This window comes from Monodelphis domestica, chromosome 5, assembly GCF_027887165.1.
Source record: "Monodelphis domestica isolate mMonDom1 chromosome 5, mMonDom1.pri, whole genome shotgun sequence".
Classification (NCBI taxonomy): Eukaryota; Metazoa; Chordata; class Mammalia; order Didelphimorphia; family Didelphidae; genus Monodelphis; species Monodelphis domestica.
Window position 1 is genome coordinate 219148966 of NC_077231.1, and position 14955 is coordinate 219163920.

Below are 14955 nucleotides of genomic sequence, written 5' to 3' on the forward strand. Positions count from 1 at the left end.
GATCATTGATGTAATGACCTCACAAGCAATTTCTCAGAGAATAAGGTTAGAGATAGAAGTGACCATCAGAATTATCAAGTCTAACCCTCTCATTTAATAGCTGAGGAAACTGAAGTTTAGAACAGTTAAGTGAATTGCCCAAGGTCACACAAATAGTATCAGAGACAAGATTTGGACCCAAGTCTTTCTGACTTCGAGTCCAGAATTCCATCCACTATACCATTGCACCTTTGTCAGTAATCAGCAGAAAGTTAGCGGCTGGAAGGTTGTGGCATTTTGTAATGCTTAGTTAAAAGACATTGGAGGTAGCTAGCAGCAACTAGATGGCTCAGTGGATGGGGAGCCGAGCTTGGAGATGGAAAGTCTTGGGTTCAAATATGACCTCAAATATTTCCTAGTCGCATGACCCTGCACAAGTCTCTTAACCCTAATGGCCTAGTATTGCCTAGTTCTTGCCTCTCATCTGCCTTGTAACTGATATGATGCTTAGTGTTGATTCTAAGACAGAATGTAAAGGTTAAAAGAAAAAGACATTAGAGAATAATGCCGGGTTTCAATCACCCTATATGGTTACCATGAGAGCTAACATCATCTCCTGCTTATAAACTTCTGTTGAGCAATATCCAACTGCAGAAGTTTTGAATTTTAGCAAATGTTGTCAGAGGTCTCTCAAGAAAAAACTAAAACAGTGAATTAAAAAAACACCACCACTTCCACCACTAATAATAATAATAGCTAGCATTTGCATAATACTTTCAGATTTGCAAAAGTTTTTCATATTTTTTTTTGTTTCTCACAGAAACCCTATGAAGTAGCTGCTGTTACTACCCCCATTTTTCAGATGACAAAGTAGGCCAAGAGAGGCAAAGTGACTTGCCTAGGGTAATCCCTAAGAAGTGAGACAAGATTTAAGCTCAGATCTTTAATGGAGCACTTTTAAAAATGAAACACTTCATCCATTATATCACCTAGATCTGTCAAGATATAAATGGCAGATTCCTTGTGTTCTTAAGAAAGTGCTTAATGATGCTTTTTTTCCCCATTCATTCGTTTTTATCTCTTTAACCTCAGGTGGTGGCAACAGAAAGGTAAGACAATTATGTCTTAATTGAGTTGGTCACAATTGTTCTCTTAAATATGTGTGGCTGTAGACCTTGAAGAAAAAAAAATCCTTCTCTAGTTTAAATGATCCTAATTTGGCAGTATGTATTTTATTACCCCAAAATGTATATGTATTGCTAGCACCAATTCCAGATGATTCTTCTGTCACTTTAAAAAAGGCATGACAGCTATCAAATAGAACCTCTTACTTAGTTCCTTAACAATCGTAGGTCATTATGGTAGAAACTTCCCTTCCCCATGGGATTTAGCAATGGCATGGGGAAACTCCTGGGAGAAACCTGGAGGGTCATATAAATTTCTCAGAAGCTGAGGAAACCAGGAGCTTTTGTGCCCAACACTATGCTACAGTTGTCACTTGGCAGAAGATGGCTGTTTTAGCCACAAGGTGCTGGGGATGTCATTCTGATGTCCCTTCACACACACACACACCCCTCCCTTGTAGGGGAAGCCCCCCACAGCAGGCCCAGACTGGGGCATTGGGGTGATCTGTGTCTATGATTTCCTTCTAGTTTCAGACAATGGGTATCTCATGACCATTTTCCCATAGATGAATCTTTTCTCCTTTTTCCTCTTTCAGATTCACAGAAGAATCTTCTTTTTGCCTTCTCTCCAACCTTCACTCCACTAGGGACTGCTAATTGAGGTAAGTACCATCTCTGCAGGAGTCATTTTGTGGTTTCAGAAGTTACACTGGTTTAGTGATGAATGGGAAATAACGTCACCATTGGGCATGCCATAGGAATGACTAAATCTCAGATGTTTGGGGGTTTTTTCACCATAAATCTCTCCATTTCCCTAATCAAATATCATGGCTTCTCCACTCGCCATCAGTCTATGTATATCCTAAAGTGAGAGGAGAGAACTCCCTCACCCACTGCCATTGTTCTTGATGCATATATTGGTTGCATAATGCTGTGACTAACTCATTTGTGGTTAAAGAAACAAGTCTCTGGTGTTCAGGGGTCTCCGGAAAATCTGGGATTCTCTCTACCATTTGGATGTAAGGTCAGGTAATGGTTAAATTGTGTGGCAGAAGCAGAAAGAAATTAAACATTCTTTCCAGCCTATCCTTTGGAGTTAGTGTCTGGGTGGCCACTCATGCAGCAATCAGAAAATAAGGAAAACCTCCACGTGGGGCTGTTTCTCTGTGGGTGCAAAGGTGCTGATGAAGATTTTTGTTTCAAAGCTTTCATGTTTGTTACCCTGTGTCTGGGCATGACTTTCTTGGGTGTAAGTCATGTGATTGTTTTTCTTTTTGTATAGGTGTGAGTGCTTTTTTCTGTTTTATTTTATATGTTTTGGTGAGTGTTGTATGTCTTCTGCCCTGCATATGTGTGCATCTATATGTGGTTGCACATGTGTTTTAACATGTAGGTATTGTAATATTTATTGGGAAAGGAAATAGGATTGGAAAAATGGGGGATAATAAGGAGGTTTGTATCAGTCTTGTTTCCTTTCCACAGTATTTACCTACAAGCATGTCTTTGATGTCCCTATGTCTACACAGAGCAATGTGTACAGCGTAGGTACTCAGTAACTGCTTGAATGAAGGAAGGACTGTGTGTGTGTGTTGCATCTGCATTTACATTTATGTCTTTATACCTATCTCCATCTTCATATGTTTATGTGTTGGTACACATATTCTATATTAGTGTGGCTATATGGCTACAGTTTCCTATTCTAAATACATGTCAGGTCCATTCAGAAAAAAGGAAAATATTTCTATCTGTCTCTCTTTTTAGTTGTATATCTATTATTTTTAATTTTCAATGATATATAGAAACAATTTTAGCAATTGATATCTGACATTTTGTGATTCAGATTCTTTCCCTCCTTCCCTCTATCTGACTCAGCTTTGGTGATGTATGTCTACTCTGACAATCCTGACAGTCTGGGGTGTTTCCTAAGAAGGACTTTTAGGGGAGAGGAAGAGGAGTGATGCTCCATCTCAGTTATGCATGGGGGTGTTATTTTATTGCCCTTGTGCCATGTGCTTGTCATGACCAAGGAATTCATTACCAGGTGACCAACTTCATTATACATGGCCAGGCAAGTCCTCGGGTAGCAAACATGCTCAATTTTCCAGGACCACAGCTGAAGCCTATACAACATGGGACACTTTTCTGCAGCTTGAGCTCTTCCCCTGACATGCCCTTTAAGAACCCCAGGTCATCTCCATACTAAGATGAAACACAAGAAAAAACTTTTGTGAATTTTTAAAGAAAAATACGAAGCTTATATGTATAATATAAATACCAAATATCACCTTGTCCCTTAATGTATTCAAAGTATCAAATGAGGGAACATTCAGGATAACTCGGACCTCATGAAAAACTTATTAAGAGGCTGCATACACAGTACATTACATAGAGAGCCAGTATTGGTCAAGATGCCCTTAATAAATCATTTTGCCTCTTAAAGGTATACTTCTTGTATTCCTAGCCTATAAGTTTTAGGGGAGGCGACAATATGCTTTGGTAGAGGGAGTTTTCAGAACACCATGAAAAATCATAGGCCCATTACCATTCTAAAACAACTCCTTAGAGTCTAATCCAACATGCCATTTCCTTAAAGACATGACCCTTTCTATCTACAGTCCTGTGTGGAAAGATCAGTCTCCTAACCTCCCATATCCATAGAAACCATTGCATGGAAATATGCCATCTCTCATTGCTGTTGCACACATTCTCACCAATATAGCATTCCCCCCATGACCACTCATCTCTATTTATTAACAAAAACAAACCCCCAAATCTGTTTCCCGAGGAACCTAGTTTCTTATGAGTACTCACACACAAATATATTTCTATGCCCAGAGAAACCTCCATACTGATGTCTTTCTTTCTCTAGCAATGTCTCTTACATCCCAGAGTACTTCAGTAATTCATCAACCCAAAACTGGTATAAAAGTTTGGCAAGTGGGGTTTAGGAAATGAGGAAAGATGTCTCTTAGTTGAAGAAATAACTATTTGTGTTATCTGATATCAGAACTGGGAGGTCAGTTATTCCCCTAGGTCTTGGTAGACATAAGATGAAATCTAGAATTCAGCTCATTGTGGGAATTCTACTTGGATTGGGGGGAAATGAGAGTCTTGTTTTCAGGAAGTTTGTGACTATATGATTGATTATTGTCTAGGAAAGTTAAGCTGTATATCATGGATGTGGAGAACCAGACAATGGTGACCGAATTCATTCTGGTTGGGTTCCCAGGGAGCAAGACCATGCGTAGACTCGTGTTCCTGATGTTCCTCTTAGCCTACATTCTGACAGTCTCAGAAAATGTGATCATCATCTTGCTGGTGCAAAAGAACCCGCCACTCCACAAACCAATGTACTTCTTCCTGGCTAACCTTTCTTTCCTGGAGACCTGGTACATTTCTGTCACTGTGCCTAAGTTACTATTCAGTTTCTGGTCTCTTAGCAATAGCATCTCTTTCTCGCATTGCATGACTCAGCTCTACTTTTTCATTGCACTCATGTGTACTGAGTGTGTGCTCCTTGCTGCTATGGCATATGACCGCTATGTAGCCATATGCCGCCCACTCCATTACCCCACCATCATGAGCCATGGCCTCTGTTTTCGTCTGGCTCTTGGATCCTGGGCCACTGGATTTGGCATCTCTTTGGCCAAGATCTACTTCATCTCCCGCCTTAGTTTCTGTGGCCCCAATGTCATCAATCATTTCTTTTGTGACATCTCTCCTGTACTCAATCTGTCCTGCACAGACATGTCCATGGCTGAGCTAGTAGATTTTATTTTAGCATTAATCATCTTTCTCTTTCCATTGTCTATCACAGTGTTGTCCTATGCATGCATTCTGTTTACAGTTCTGAAGATGCCCACAGGAAAGCAAAAAGCTTTCTCCACTTGTGCCTCACATCTTGTAGTGGTCACTGTTTTCTACTCAGCCACTATCTTCATGTATGCACGACCTCGTGCCATCCATGCCTTTAATATGAATAAAGTCATTTCTATCTTCTATGCAATTGTGACCCCAGCCCTTAATCCCTTCATCTATTGCCTGAGGAATCGGGAAGTCAAGGAAGCTCTGAAAAAGCTGGCCTGTGTCCAGGACACCCGAAATGACCCATCTGGCCACTGAAATCAAATGGACAAAGACAAATTGCTATTCTTCTCTCCTTTATTTCCCATTCAGTTGTAGCTGGATTTTCCCCCAATTAATATGCTGCTACTATTCTTTGGCAGTCAAAGGCCCTTGGATGTGCCTGCAAACTTACTTAGCTCTTCAGAAAATGTATCCTATAAGTATGTTATCCTCAAAACAAGAGACCTTTATTTGACTATTTATATGACTTTATATGAGAAGGGAACACCCATGGTATAAATATGACTTAGAATTACAGAAAAATAAATAGATCTTGAATAACAAAAGTTAATAGCTAACATATATATAGTACTTTAAGTTTTGCAAAGTGCTTTATAAGTTATGTTATTTGATCTCTACAAAAACTCAAGATAGGTGCTATTATTATCCCCATTTGACAGATGTAGAAACTGAGGCTGAAAGAGGATAATAAACTTGTGCAAAATCACATAGCTAGTAAGGATATGCAGTAGGCCTCATTGGCATATCATTCTTACTCCAGATCTAGCAAAGTCATCTAGTTCTATCTAGTCTATAAGAATTCTTTCTACAACAGCTCCATCTGATGGCCATCTAACCTCTGTCTGAATACCTTAGTGTTGGGGAATTCATTATATATTGGCACAGTTAATTTCATTTTTTGGACAACTCTTATTAAAAAGGTTTTTCTCATGTTGAACCAAAGTCTATTTCCCTCTTCAACTGTTTGTTCTAGTTTGCCCTCTGAAGCTATACTGGAGAAAATGATTTCCCCTTTCTTGAGTTTAAAGCTAGCTGTTATTTCCTTCTTTGTACTATGTAATCAAGCTGTAAACAAGAGGAAAAGGGTCCGAGTGACCTGGGGATAATTACTCGTTAGCCAGTTGGGTAACATTTATGTTATTGGGTTCACATTGGGTAAAATTAACCTTTTCTTTTGGAATTGAATTATTTTAAATAACTGTCTTCAGAAAAGAGTTTGTTCTAGAATTGCTCCCTGTGCCAGCTATTACATATATCTTACTCTCCTAACTTCAACTTTGGTCATTTTCCAAGACAAGAGAAAAATGAATTCTTTCCTTGGTGAGATGATAGTGAGATTGATAGATACTCATTTTCAGTGTGTCTGTTAGGACATTTTTTACTTAGAAGCTTTCCTCTGCATTCTCCCCTCCTTTTTTTTATTGTAGCTTAAGATTCAGATGTATGTCCAAGAAGCTGGATTCTCATGATCAAATACCTGTGCCTTTGCTTTCATCTCCAGTCTGGTTCTCTTCACAGAGTTACCGTTATAGAATGTAGAGTGAAAAAAGACCTCAGAGGTCAGTTACTTTGATCCCTACCCAAAGCATGAATTCTAGGTACAACATTTCCTACAAATAGCTTTTCATTTTTTGGTTGAACACCTTTGAGTGTCAAGAAACTTACCAACCCTGAGGCACCTTGTTGCTGTTTTTTTTTTTTTAACAGTTTTAAAGAATAGTGTGTATTTCTTTGTCTTGAACTAATACCTAGCTCCTCTGTCACAATCTGTTAATAATGAACTAAAGGATAAAGTGAAGGACATCCTGTGAAAGCATTTTCTCAGCCAGCCCTGATCATGGTAAATTTTTAGGAAAAGCTTAAAGGTATCCCTGTTCATGTCCTTGATTAGTAGATGTCTTATGAGTTATGATTCTCTTAATTCCCAGCGATTAGTGAGTTAGACTAAAAAGTGACCCTTGTATACAGTCTACTTCGAGAAGTGCACTACTTGGTGCCTCCAAAATATGGGGCAAATGATGGGGAGAAGGCAAGATGAAGGCCCAAAGGCAAGAACAAAGGGAAAGGAAGACATGAATGAATGGGGAGTGGAATAAATGGGGTCAGAGATTGGGGATTTCCGAGTAAAGATGTAATGCCTAAGAAGGGACTGTAATAGGGAACTAGAGGCTGGATTTTAGATAAGGACTGATCACTTTAAGGCTTGGTTGAGTTGGTATTGGATGCCAGCTGTTCATTTAGCTCTGCTCAGCTGGATGTCTCCAGCAGATCTGTGTTGGAGAGACACTCATCAGGACACCACAACAGGAAACGTGGAGAAAAAAAGCACAGAAAATTCCCATTTTGCCTTTAGTCAGTTCTCATGCCATATAGAAAGTTGTGAATTTAAAATGAGAGAATGTAAAATATATTTTTGCTTTTCCTGGCTTTCCAAATTCAGTGGTATGACCATTTTGCTACTCACCCAAGTTGAAGTCATTTCTGACCCTTCCCTTTTCATCGTTTCCCCACCTTCATATACCATAACTTGCCAGTTGTTGCTACTTCTTCCTTCATAATATATTTCACATATTTCCTTTCTTTTTCATTTCTTTTTTTTGAGACAGATAGATGGTATGGTGAATAGAAGGCTGGATTTGGAGGCAGAAAGACCCAAGTTCAGTTGCTTTCTTAGAGAATGACTAGATTTGAGAAAATGGGAATATGACAGCTTCTAAAGGAGGATTAAAAAATAGTATCTAACCCAAAGGATTGCTGTGGAGATCAAATGAGATAACCTATAAAGTGGCTTATAAGCCTTAAAGTGCTATGTAAATGTTATTATCAATAGCAATAGTATTCCCTATGTTATTCTCCAGGCTTAGTCTATTATCACTTTTATGGGCTTTTTTTGATAGTAGTCTCCTAACCTCCCCATTTCCATTATCTTCTAGCTCCAGTACATCCAAAGGAAACAACTGCCAGATTAATCCCCCTAAAATATCATTTAGTAGATATTACTTCTCTATTTGAAAACATACTAAAACAAAAGATCTTGGTGTTTATAAGAAAAACCTTATTCCTTTGTTATTATCCTCTCTTTCAATGTCACCCAGATTGAACTATGCATTATTCCCTACGTGTGCCCATTCCTGACTCCTGTCCCAGAACTCTATCCACTGTAGTACCACCTAACTGTCCATTATATACATAAAGAGGTTGTTAATAAATGTTTACTGAATATAAACTTTGTTTATCTCTCCACTCTCCTAGGGCAGCTAAGTAGCACAGTGGATAGTGTGCCAGACTTGAAGTGAGGAAGACTCATCTTCCTGAGTTCATATCTAGTCTTAGATTCTTATTATGTGACCTTAGGAAAGTCAGTTTCCTTATCTGTAAAATGAGCTGGGAAAAAAATTGCAAACCACTCCAGTATCTCTGCCAAAAAAATCCTAAATAGGGTCATGAAGACTGAAAAATCACCAAACCACACCAACACCAACCATCCCCTTCCTCAAATCTATTCTTGCCCTACTCTTACACTCACATTTTCTTCAGCTTTTCTTTGTTCTCATTCCAAACTACAGGGATAAGTATTTACATCTCTAGCAGGGAGCTACTCTCTCAATGACATACTTTGTCCCAGATTATCCTTTTTGCTCCACAAAGGTTTTCCATTCTGCACTGCAGAAATTCTCAGCACACTCCTCTACATGCCAATTTGCCTAGGGGAATGATAATGATGATCCATGAAACTCACCTAGAGTTTTCAGTTCATTAAAGCACTTTCCTTATAAAATGTCAGTGAAGTAGAAAGTGTGAGACTTTGGGGCCCCAGTTTTACAGCTAAGGAAACTATGTCTGAAATTTTTTTTTTAATTTTCTATGCTCACGTAACTAGTTAGCATCTGGAGTAAAATTTGGTTCTAGGACACCTGACTTCTAGTCTTATATTCTATCTATTGCACTACACTACTTCTCCATTGCTGCCTTGACTATTCTTGTCAAATATCATTACAATAAAAAACTCGGTAACAAAATGATTTCTGACTCATCGGCTACTTATTTTCAGCAATAGTCTATAGAATAGCCCAGGATTACAGGGAATGTGAACTGTCCATTAAAATCTGTTTTATTGGGAATAGGTCTGTAGCGTCTTTTCACCTATTGTTGAGGATATCAAATGTGGCCAAGAATACAGATGAGATTTGTGATTTCATTGATCTAGGGAATTCCTGGATGAGAAACTCCTGTTATTGTCAAGACTGAAGAAAGATCCATCTTCTAATACACATTAGTACTGTCTCTGCAACATAAAAAAGTTTTAAAGTGGCATAAAGCAGCAACAAGATTTTAAGGGACTTGTCTAAGATCAGTCACAAAAAAGGTCTGCTTCTCTCTAAAGCCAGCTCCCTAAATGCTTTGCAACACTGCCTCTCTGTTAGGAATAATCCTTCTTTATTATGAAGTTAAATGAGTAAGAGGTAAGTTTCCCTTTTTGGGAGGCAAGGAAAATGGAATTAATTCCCTCTGTAGATAAAGTGATCTGCTCACTGTCATACTGAGTCTAGTGGTTGGAGAAGGCTTATACATGCAGTTCTCCTAATTCCTGGCTGCCTCTCCTCAGAGCACTTTGTCATTTCAACCTCTGGAACAAGGTAGTTACTAAGTAGGGGTTGTGCTCACAGATGGTCAATAACCAGCTCTTTGGGGAAAAATGTGCACATGATACAAGTTTAAGTTAGATCTGCATTAACATTCTATCCATCAATTTCTCAAGTTTGCACAATCGACAAAAAAGAATCCATTAAATCTATAGGATTTGCTTTTCTGAGGTATAAAATGCTCATACTGAAAATTTAACAACTCTTGCTAGCCAAGAGGAGCTGGCTCCAGAGAACCACTGGTTCCATGTCAAATCAGCTGAGAAAAGAGGTTTGGAAATGCTTTCACATTCTTGCTACAGAAATATTTTTTAAACAAAATAATACATTATAAGAAAAAAATCCCAGTTAACTCCCTAGGGAGGGGGGAAATAGATAATACAACAACAATCTATATAGTTTACAAATCATTTTCACATACATTATCTTATTACATACTGATATAGAACAGATTTATGGTCTTTTAATGAATTATCAGTGAGCCTTAGAAAACATTAGATACATGTCTAAGGTAACCCAGCTTGATAAGGACCTTTTGATTTCTACTTCAAGGATCTTTTTATTCTATCATGTAAAAGAAATCAAAGCTTATGACATCATAAATCAAGTCCTATATTCCTGTTTACTTTTAATGGAGATGATATTCTGAAAAATTAGTTTGATCTCATGGGGCAATATTATAATTTTAAAGGCTACAATGAATCTTTAAAGTTCTCCCTTATGCACACCAGAAATGTCCAAATATAAACCACACTGCTGTGGGGTGGGCCAGCCTCCCACAGGGGGTGGGGTCTTGGAGGTGGGACCATGTTGGCAAATTGATGGTTAGGACACAGCTTTCACATTCAACCCACAGCACAGTTTTCACAGGATAAACTGCTCTTACTTGGCTGAGGCCTGCCTTTATTTTATACCCTCATGATCACACATCTGTTTGGCACCCACAGTTTAATTCTCAACATACATGTTTCCATGGAACCTAACAACAGACAGGAAGCCTAGGGAGATAGTCAATGAAACACTGTTGCTAAGAGCAGGATCAGTGAGTAGAATCAACATGACCCAGCTATACGTTGGGGAATTTAGATCACAGATTTGCCAGAAGTTTTTATGCCTAGAAAAGAGGATCCTATCTAAGTGGGTATATAAGAATCCTTAGGTTTAATTTTATAAGTGGGCTCTCCTGGTAATATCCTGGGGGGACAGAATGGGACATCTATAGTAACCCTACAAGCATGTTGCTCTCATCTATTTTTCCTGGGGCTAAGTAAGAATAATAATCATGGCAATTCCAATAATACGGGGATGTTAATAATGAAAGTCACTTAGGAGGGTTTTAGTGGGTGTTTCCATCCTTCCTGGGAACTGCTTTGCAGTCCCTGGTTTCCATGTGGACCGTGTCAAACAGTGTGGTCTTTGATGACTCCTGGCACCACACTTTGTCTAATTAAATCTAGATCACATAGAACTGGAGTACAACCAATAATATTGATCTCATGGTCATAGACATAGCTTATTGGCCCCTGACCTCCCTAGAATCAACAGAAGCTTCTTCACTTGTCCACACATAAGCTGGAGGGTCCTGTTCAGGTACTCTTGCCGCAAGGTCAGGGGAGGCAGGTTCCTTCAACCTACTGCCTTTCTAATGCCTACCCACACCCTTCTGGAGTCCCTTAGATATAAGGGACCTTTCTACCTTCCTCTGACAAACAAGATTCAGTTGTGAAATGAAAACAGGGAGGGTATCGAAATTTTGTTTTTCTTGGAGACTCACATGCTTTGTTCAATTTATTTAATATACAAAAACACAACCATGGCCCCAAAGCATGCAAAGTTAAAGCCTTCAGCCACATTTGGGGATAAAGAGGAAGCTATGAGCAGGAACAAGTAGAGAATGAGCCTGAAATAGTAGTGAGAAGCTAAAGACCATTGTATCTTTAATGGATGTCCTTGCCATGTTAGGGCAAAGCAAACCTCCTCTTTTGTTAAATGTTCGGTGATTCACTCATGTCTCATTCCATCCTAACATTGAACCTGAACTTAAGAGGATACTTAGAGGCAATTATACAATACTTTCCTTCAGAGAAAGTTTTGTTCTTGCTCTTTGTGTCCAAACCTGTGATTTCCTCAGTATGAGAAGACTTAGTGAAGAAACTCCTTCTATCGATGTATCTTAGCACTTGCTTTGCAATTTAAAGTTTTATAAATGAACAGCTCCATAGCACAGTGAATAGAGCTTCAGATCTAGAATCTAGAGGATCTAGGTTCAAATCTGGATTCAGCTACTTCCTAGCTGTGTGACCCTGGACAAGTCACTTAACTCCAATTGACTAGTCTTTACTATTCTTTCTGTCTTAGAATTGATACTAAGACAAAAGGTAATTTTTTAAAAGTCCTTTAGAGTTGGGCCACTGAGAGATTAAGGGACTTTCCAGGAGTCTCAGATAGTGTGTGTCAGAGCCATGATTTGAATTCATATATTGAGTGGGAGGCTTGCAAGCTCTATGGTAACTACAGTATGGGGTCTGAACTAGTATAAGATATTCCAATTAGTCATTAAACATTTATTAAGTACCTATTGTAATACAGGCATTTTGCTAAGCAGTGGTGTTTGAAGAAAACTTGGGAGATAAAGATAAGTGCAGTTTTTACTTAAATGGAATAAAATAAAATTTAAATTTGTGATTGGAAATGGTGGCAGTGGTTCTCATACAATCAAAATAGCTTATCCTGAAAAATTGAGTGTAATCCTACTGGGAAAAATATTTTTAATAGAATTGAGAACTTTCTAGCATTCCCACTGAAAATAATTGTCAGATTAAAAATATTATTTTTCTACTTGGAAAATATGTTGATCATATAGGAAGTCCTTATAGAACACTTTAATTTCATTTGGTAAATATTTCTTAAAGTTCTACTATCTATAAATTACTAGCAGACAGTTGTCTACAAATCTCCTTGAGGAAAGAAACTATTGTTCATTCTTGTCATTTTTTTTTTCTTCCGGTGCCTAGTATATAACAGGTATTTAGAGTTACAAGTTGAATGAAATTATAATATATAATTAAGCATAGCCTTTATTCCTAGGGAGCTTTCAATCTAGCTTTCAGTCATATTATAATCAATTAACTGTCCTTTTATCATTGCACATATGATAGTTAAAGAATTGTTGAAGTTGAAAAATGTTCTAAATTACTACTAATTAGGGAAATGGAAACCAAAACAATTCTGAGGGATCATCTCACACCCATCAATCTGACTAAAATGGCAAAAAAGCAAAAAGACAAATGGTGGAAGAATGTGGAAAAGTGGAGACACTAATATGCTGTTGCTTGAACTGTGAACTGATCCAACCATTTTGGAGAGCAATTTGGAAGTAAGCCCAAAGAGCTATAAAAATTATATACCCAGCAAGTATCTATTTTCCAAAAAGATCAGGGAAAATGAAAAAGAACCTGTATATTCCAAAATATTTATAACATCTCTTTTTGTGGTGACCAAGAACTAGAGATTGAGGGATGTCCATCAATTGGGGAATGGCTAAATAAACTTTGGCATATGACTATGATGAAATGCTACTGTACTGTAAGAAAGATGGACAGATTAATGGTTTTTTTTAATCTTTGAGAGAACTACATGAGAAAATGAAGAGTGAAACAAGCAGAACCAGAGAGCATCATATACAGCTACAAATTTAATATTTGAAAAATAACTTGTGAATGTTCACCTCCAGAGAATGAACTAAAAAATGAAAACATGAAAGACATAATCTATATATTCATATCTCTTTGGTGGATGTTGCCTTCTGTGATGTGATAAAGGGAGGGCTGAGATATCCAGAAATAAATTCTATTAATAAAAAAAACCAAATTAGCACATAAAAAAGAATTACCAAAGTAATTATTTTAGTATCTTATTTCTTTGGTGCCATTATTCCTGTGAGCTTCAGATATGATAGCTGAAAAAGACAATCATAATGACCTTGACGATACTAGTTGTAAGTCTGTGTATATGTATATATGTATAATTTCAATATATAAACATTTATGTACACATATACATAAATATACATTATATACACATAAGTATGTAGTTAGGTTTAATTTCACCCTGAACCTATGATTTCAGTGCAGAAAATCACAGTATAGAAATGCCTTCAATCAATGTAGGTCTGCAACTATTCTTAAGGATTCCCCTGCTATGTTACTTACATGCAACAGAGTTGGCTTTTATTCTCATTCTTTAAGACTTAAACTCACAAAACTTGCCTTAATCATAAGGTGACAATTCATAAGATTATTGGCTAACCTTTTAGTGCAAAAGTAATTATTCTATGCCACCACTAAGTGGCACTCATGGTGAATCAATCAATTTCTTGATCAACAAGCATTTATTAGATTTTCTCCTATGTATCAAACATTGTGCCAAGTTTCAAGGATAGATACAAAGGTAGAAGGGCAGCAAGGTGGCACAGTACATAGAGGGCTCAGCCTGGAATTAGGAAGACTCAAGTAAAAATTCATCCCAGACACTTAGAAGCTGTGTGATCCTAAACAAACTAATTAACCCTATTTGCCTCAGTTTCCTCACTTGTAAAATGAACAGGAGAGGGAAATAGTAAACCACTGCAGTGTTTTTGCTAACAAAAACCCCAAATGGAGTCATGAAGGGTCAAACATGACTAAAAATCACTAAGACAATCAAAGATAGCAATAGAATCACCCTTGATCTCAAAGAACTTACATTCTATCAACATAGATAATATGTATGTATGAAAGTATATTTAAAACAAATACAAGGCAGTTTTAAGATAGCACCATGGAAAGGATCAGGAAAATAGAAAGTAGATGTTATCTGAGCTATCTTGAAGAGAATTGGGGACTCTCTGAAGTGGAGGTGATAAAGTACATTCTCAGCAAATGGAATGACCATTGTAAAAAGAGAAAGAGTGGATATGTGAGGAAGATCAAGGCTTGTATATCCAAACAATTGTTTAGGAGTAGGAGAGTTATATATAAATGAGGCTGGAAAATTAATTTAGGACCAAATTATAAATCTTAGAGGCAATGATTTTGGGGGGTAACAAAATGGATCTGAAATATAATCAATCAATTAATAATAAACATCTACTATGTTCCAGGTACTATGCTAACTCTTGGGGATACAAATGTGAAAATTAGACAGTCTGCTTTGAGGACATGATTCTGCTAGATGGGGGATACAACATATTTTCAGATAAGTAAATATATACAATTGTAATATTTATACGGAAAATGGGTGGGATTGCAGAACTGGGGATATGGAAGGTTTTATAACAGGGAGTGGAGGAATGGAAGGGAGAG

At 37.6% G+C, this 14955-nt stretch overlaps 1 protein-coding gene across 1 annotated transcript; it reads left to right on the plus strand.

The window, feature by feature from the left end:
* Nucleotides 1-4129: 4129 nt before the first annotated feature.
* LOC100012481 (olfactory receptor 6B1) lies at nt 4130-5225 on the plus strand. The gene has a single exon (XM_001366755.3). The coding sequence runs from the start codon at nt 4278-4280 to the stop codon at nt 5223-5225; it is 948 nt and encodes a 315-aa protein (XP_001366792.2). The 5' UTR covers nt 4130-4277.
* Nucleotides 5226-14955: the final 9730 nt, after the last annotated feature.